This window comes from Nuphar pumila, chromosome 10, assembly GCF_984573655.1.
Source record: "Nuphar pumila chromosome 10, dmNupPumi1.hap1.1, whole genome shotgun sequence".
NCBI classification, from domain to species: Eukaryota; Viridiplantae; Streptophyta; class Magnoliopsida; order Nymphaeales; family Nymphaeaceae; genus Nuphar; species Nuphar pumila.
This window is the reverse complement of record NC_143258.1, coordinates 83,037,510-83,044,472: the sequence shown is the minus strand read 5'-3', so window position 1 is coordinate 83,044,472 and position 6,963 is coordinate 83,037,510. Positions and strand designations below refer to the sequence as shown.

Sequence of the window (6,963 nt, the reverse complement as noted above, 5' to 3'; positions counted from 1 at the left end):
ACGTATCTGAACATAAAAAATTCATAATCCAAAACATGTCTGGAATGATAAAAATCTAATATATAAAATCCTATCGATGAAAAGTAACGTTGTCAATTGACCAAGGGCCTCAGCGAACCATATCCGCTGCCCTAATCTGCTGGCCAAACCATTCATGTGTGTACCCCGTCCACCCGACCATTGCATACTATTCATGCAGGGTATGTTGTACAAGCGTTCAGATTGTTTGAACTCATCTAGCAAAGCAACTTATTAATTGAAAGTTATATGATCGCATAAGCGTGAGGTTCAGCCTATTCTTTTAAGGTGCTCCTGTGTTAGAGAGAGAGTAAACAAATACCAATCACATCACATTAATTTTGTCAACTGCCCCTGCTCCCAATTAATCGCTCTCCCCCCCTCTCTCTCTCTCTCTCTGAAATATCGAGCCATGCACCATAAATAGCACAAATGTGGTGCCATTATTCCCATCTCCCATTCGCTTTCTCTACCCCCCAATAGTCATAGCAGTTAGGCATGGCTCTGAGAAGATTTTCCATCCCCATTATCTTTGCTGTCCTGTTGGTCTTTTCCCAAGTCTCTGCACGAGAGTTGGAAGAGAAACCAGGTGGGTTCTCCCTCTTTGCTTCTTGTTTAAACTTGTCAATGCTCTAAAATAATCTATACTCTATAGCTTTATACTCCCTATTTCCTGTTGGTCACTCTCCAACTCCCCATGCCCTTGTCCAACTTGGTGATGAGTTTGGATTGAAATTTCCTATGTTATTTTGGAACTAAAGGAGCAGCAAGAAACCTTTTGATGTTCTTATAGTCCTTTATAAGAAGTAAACTGCTTCAATAATGTTGTTTCCTTGGTATAGTAGTGTCTGTATGGGGGGTTGCTCTTTGTTTTGATGAACAAATCTCATTATGCTCCCATGTCAAATGCACCCCAAGAGAAGCATGTAATTGTGTTACATAATCACCTAAAAAAGTTAGGAAGAAGAACTGAAATTTCTTTTGGATCTCTATGTTCTGGTTTATGAGCCATAAGGCCCTGTCAGCCTTACTAATTGCAAGCAAATGGCTGAACAGAGCCCACAATAGCTTTATAATTCATTTAGACCTTAAAGTAGCTAAGTCTGCACTTGCCAATGCCAATGGCTTAATGCTTCATGTAGCTGAAAATTTACACTTCCATCATTGCAAGGAGACTTGGATCTCTGAATGAGTAAACTGCACTTACATGCAGTAGTGGAGCGCTGCAATAAGAATAGTTCTTATACCCAAAGCCAGCTTAAGTATTATTCTGTTAAGATGTCTAGTGGTTATTAGCTACTTAAGAAGGCTTATTTACAATTGTTAATGTGTTAAAAACAAACAATTTGCTCTAACTCCTTTATCTCAATATGATTTATGAAACTGATTATGCTTTTATTTTTCTTGGGCATTTTCTCAAAACCGTTGCAAATTATCTCTCTTGTATTAGCATAGAATTGCGTTTGATGGACCTTCTTGGGATCTTTGTTTTGCATGTAGATGAGAAAGATGCCGAAGTGAAGAATATTGGTGATGACAAACAATATGGACGTGGTCCATATGGACCTGGTCCATATCGGCCTGGTCCATGCAGATTCTTCTGTGGGCGCAGATGCTGCTCTGAGGCAGAGTTTGTTGAGTACTCTCAGAACCAGATGAATGCTAACGTGAATGGCTTCAGTGATGAGAAGCATGATGGATATGAACCCGAATATGGATATGGACCCAGGCCTGGATACGGGAACGGGTACTGCCGATACCGCTGCGGATACAGGTGCTGCTCAGCTGAGGAGTATGCTGAGTTTGTGCAGGCTGGGAATTGAGGTTCCTGAGAACTGAACTGAACTGTGTTTTGCAACCTTTGTTGCGTCTGTCCGATGTGTGTCAACTTGAGGTTGATGCTTGAATAAAAGCCATGCACTGTGTTCTAGTGACTTCTATCTTGAGTCCATCACAGGCATGTTATAGTTGTGGAGAATCGGAAGAGTAAACACATTGTGTATAACACATAGATGAACGGATATCGTCACATACATGTCCCTGCCATGACGTTGACGCGAGAGATGGGCGATTTCCTCAACTGAACTGCTCTTGTTGATGAGTACAGGCCTTCAAGCAGTGGGTGAGCAGAGACCGATCTCTGCAATCCTTCAATTTCACGTAACACCACTGCCCATCATGTAGTATATATATAAGTATTCAAAGGATACCTTCGAAGGCTCACCATGCATTATACCAAAAGGTATGGTGCCTGGAAAGAGGCACATACGAAGAGACATCTTATTTCTCAACATTCTCCCACTTGACCCGAGTATGTGAAAGTTCATGTAGATAGGTCTTAAGTCCACATTATCAGTCCAAATTTGTTATTGCTAAACTCTTAAACTTTATGAGTAAACTTGATGCATAACCAACAAAAGAAAGAAAGAGAGAATCATATCTTTATTACCAAAATGTAATCACAGAAAAGTCAATGTATATGATTGCAGGATTTCAAACAAACTCATCCTCTTAACATGTTCGGCATATAATCTCGGGGCCAAACCCTTAGTAAGATGATCAACTATCATTTCCTTAGTCTCTATGTTATCAATATACACCAAAAGATTCTCTGTCCTCTCCTTTACAATAAAATACTTCAACTCCATATGATTACAAGATGTAGTACTTTTATTGTTGTTGGAAAAAGATACAACGACTTCATTATCACAGAATACTTTCAGTAGTCTCCCAATGGATTCAACCACCTGAAGTCCTGAGATAAAGTTTCACAACCAAATGGCATGTGAAGTTGTCTTGAATAGAGCTATGAACTCAACCTTCATGGTGTGGGCAGCAGTAGTGGACCGCTTCCCACTCCTCCAAGAAATCGCACCACCGGCTAGTAGAAAAATGTATCCTGTGGTAGACTTTCTACTGTCAGGACAACCTCCTAGATCTGTATCTGAATAGCCAATAATCTCAAGGTGGTCCATCTTTTTGTAGGTTAACATATAATCCTTTGTCCCTTGCAAATAACGCATGACTTTCTTAGCAGCCTTCCTGTGAGCAAGACTAGGACTCGACTGAAAACTGCCAAGAACCTCCACTGCAAATGATATGTCAGGGCGAGTGCATGTCTGAGCATACTGCAAGCTGCCGACCACTGATGCATATGGTATTATGGTCATCTGTCTTTTTTCTTCTTGAGTCTATGGGCAGTCCTTAAGGCTCAATTTATCCCCTTTTAATATGAGTGTCGTAGTAGGAGCACAATGCTCCATCCCATATCTTTTGAGAATTTTATTAATATAAGTTTTCTGAGAGATACCTAGTACACCTTTAGACCTATCTCGATGGATCTCAATGCCAAGAACATAGGCAGCCTCTCTCAGGTCTTTCATTTCAAAATGAAATGATAAAAACTATTTGGTTTTTGTCAACATATCCTTATCGTTGGTTGCAAGTAAGATGTCATCCACATAAAGTACTAGAATTATGAACTTACTTCCACTTGTCTTGAGGTATACACATTGATCAACGATGTTTTCAGTTAATCCAAAAGTCAAAATGACTTTGGTGAAGTTCATATACCATTGACGAGAGGCCTGTTTAAGTCCATATATTGACTTTTTCAACTTACAAACCAAACGGTCAGACTTATCTTTATAGAAACCTAGATGTTGATTCATGTATACCTCTTCACTTAATTCACCATTTAGGAAAGTTGTTTTTACATTCATTTGGTGTAGCTCTAGATCAAAATGAGCTACTAGGGCAAAAATAATTCTCATTGACTCCTTAGTCGAGACAGGAGAAAATGTCCCGTTGAAGTTAATGCCCTCCATTTGAGTGAAACCTTTAGCAATCAGCCTTGCTTTATACTTTTTGATATTGCCTTTAGAGTCTTGTTTGGTCTTGAAGACCCACTTGCACCCTACGGGCTTGACTCCTCTAGGCAATTCGACAAGATCCCATACTTGGTTTTTGGCCATAAAGACTAGTTCTTCTTTCATGGCCTCTATCTAAGATGAAGATTGTGCACACTCAACAACTTCCTTAAAAGAAGATGAATATTCAATATCTATGAAATCATTGGGTTCCGGTAGATACACCACATAATTTGGATGAATAGTTGATCTTTTAATTCTTGTGGATCTCCTGACAGGTGAACTAACTTGATCAACCTGTGGATGCTCTTCAGCATGATCCACAAATGGTTCTTCTTGAGTTGGTGCATCACTAACAGAATCAACTTTTGTTTCATCATTCGAATGAATAATGAAAGGCAGTTTTAAATTTTCAGGTGGAGTTACTTTATCCTGAATTTCCTCAAAAGAAAGGTTTTGCAATACATTTATACCAACAGAATCATCTTCTAAAAATCTAGCTTTATCTGTTTCTATTATTTGTGGTGTATGAGAGGGATAATAAAACCTGAAACCTTTTGACCTTTCTGGATAACCAATGAAGAAACCACTGATTGTCCTAGTGTCAAAAGCCTTAATGTGGGGATTATATAATTTTGCTTCTACAGGACAACCCCATATGTGCATGTAACTTAGACATGGTTTCCTACATGCCCACAACTCATAAGGTGTTGTTGAGACAGCCTTAGTAGAGACCTTGTTTAAGACATGTACAGTTTGTTCGCAGAGCTTCACCCCACAGGGTGATGGGAAGGGTTGAATAATTCAACATTGCACGTACCATTTTTTTAAGCGTACTATTTGTTCTTTCAGCTACACCATTCTGGTATGCACTTCCTGGCATGGTGTACTGAGGTACTATTCCTTCTTTCCTAAGAAATCATGCTAATGGTCCTTCTTGTTATTCCATCTCAGTGAAACGCCCATAGTACTCACCACCTCAATCTGAACTGACTATTTTTATTATGTCTTTTGTTTGTTTCTCTACTTCTTTCTTGAAGTCTTTGAAAACATTATAGACTTCAGATTTTTCAAATAATAAATAGAGATACATATATCGGGAGTAATCATCAATGAAGGTGACAAAGTATATTTCTCCTGTATGACAAGGAGAGAAGGGTCCATATACATCTGTATGAACAATTTTCAACTTATGGTTGCTTCTTTTGGCACCTTTCTTCTATGTGTTGGTTTGCTTAGCCTTTATGCAATCCAAACACGGTTCCTTAACTGTGAAATCAATGGATTTAATAATCCCTTCTTTCACAAGTCGTTGGATCCTATCTTTAGATATATGACCGAGATGACGATGCCAGAGCATATAGGATTGCTCATCTAATAAGCCACATTTATTGTCAATCAACATATTTTCTGAGGAAAGGGTTTCATAAAATTGGACTTTAGTTTCCAGACGATACAATCCATCACATACATTTGCAGAACCAACAAGAACTGAATTCTTATAGATAGTCATTTTTTAATTTTCAAATTTAAAACAATATCCAATGGAATCCAGTTTTGACACAGAAATGAGGTTCCTACTGTATGTAGGTACATAAAATGTATCAAATAAATCCAAAATAAAACCATTTTTTAAAATCACTCTGCAAGTTCCAATGACCTTAATATGTGAGCGCATCTTGTTTCCTGAGAAGATGTTCCTTTCATGATCTATTGGATCCTTTCTGTTCAGGTAGATCTGCAAGGTATTGGCAATATGAACAGTGACACTCAATTCAATCCACCAGCTATTAGTTGGAATGTTGATCAAATTACATTCATGAGAAACGAATGACAAATTACCCTTCTTTGTCAGTCATTTCTTGTGCCTCATGCAGTCTGCCTTTAAATGTCCCTTCTTCTTGCAAAAGAAGCACTTGATAGAAGATTTCTCATGGGACTTGGCGCCTGACCTATTGGACATAGATGCATCTGAGTTCCTCTTTGCCTTTTTCTTAATGACATTCTTCTTTGGTTCATGCCTTTTGTGACCTTTATGAGAAGATATGTGAGCACTATGTATCTTCTCTCCTTTCAGTCTCTCTTCTTTCTTGACACACTTGGACATCAAGTCATTGAATGTCCATTCATCATTATGAGTGTTGTAGGAGATCTTGAAATATTCATATTCACTAAGCAGAGAAGTAATTATTAAGTGGACCAGGAAGGAATCAGATATGTTGACCTTCATGTCATTCAATTGAGTTGTCATATTTCTCATTTCTAGAATATGTTGCCTGATGTTTCCTCCACCAGTATATTTCATAGATATTAACCTTGTCATCAAGGTGCTAGCCCTTGCTTTATGTGAACTGACAAATTGCGCCTCTATAGCTTCTAGAAATTCTTTTACTGTTTTGTATGTGGGTATGGCTTTCCTGATATTCTTAGCCACACGAGACTGCAGAAGCAGTAGGCAAAGTCTATTTGAGCCCTCCCACTTATCAAAATCAATTTTCTGTTCAGCTATGCTATTGTCAGTTAATGGTGCAGGCTCAGGTTTACGCAGGGCTAAATCCAGATCTATATAACCTAATGTGAATTGTACAGTTTCCTTCCAATCATTAAAATTTGAGCCATCTAGAAAAGGAATATGACTTAGACCATCAGAAACCACATAATTGGACACTGTAATGGCAAAAGGACATTCATAAATATTCAAGCACATTCAAGATTTGAAAAGGTAAATGCAATAATAAGACCTCTTTATCATTTACACTTTTCTAACCAAGTGCTAGAGGTCATTATGGTCCCACTTTGGTGAGTACCCATAACACGCAAATGCACTTCGCCTCCCACTATTTGATAAAACTGAAAAGACATGTAGCCAGAGACAAGTCGACATGGCACCTTTTGGTGCTACATGTTTCATATGCTGGGATACATTCCTTTCATTTTATCCTGCTAAACTTTGAACATGACATCACTGTCTTTGGGCAGTTCATCATTTCATCAAGTCTAATACAATTCTAATATTGACTCATCCTATTATTGGTACAGAATAACTTAATTAAGCATACATTTGACCACTTTGGTG

The 6,963-nt window shown here is 38.3% G+C and overlaps 1 protein-coding gene and 1 pseudogene across 1 annotated transcript; one reads left to right on the top strand and one right to left on the bottom strand.

Annotated features, from left to right (window-relative positions):
- Positions 1-473: 473 nt before the first annotated feature.
- Positions 474-1,904, top strand: LOC149827085 (uncharacterized). The gene is made up of 2 exons (XM_090018900.1): positions 474-607; positions 1,519-1,904. The coding sequence occupies exons 1-2, from the start codon at positions 517-519 to the stop codon at positions 1,839-1,841; spliced, it is 414 nt and encodes a 137-aa protein (XP_089875026.1). The 5' UTR covers positions 474-516; the 3' UTR covers positions 1,842-1,904.
- Positions 1,905-2,786: 882 nt separating this feature from the next.
- On the bottom strand, positions 2,787-3,188 carry LOC149827084 (secreted RxLR effector protein 161 pseudogene; annotated as a pseudogene).
- Between the last annotated feature and the right edge of the window lie 3,775 nt (positions 3,189-6,963).

Excerpts from the sequence above, each read along its gene's own strand:
- LOC149827085 (XM_090018900.1), top strand. The coding sequence starts at position 517 with ATGGCTCTGAGAAGATTTTCCATCCCCATTATCTTTGCTGTCCTGTTG. Across the intron at positions 608-1,518 it reads AGAGTTGGAAGAGAAACCAG|ATGAGAAAGATGCCGAAGTG; the intron begins GTGGGTTCTCCC and ends TTTTGCATGTAG.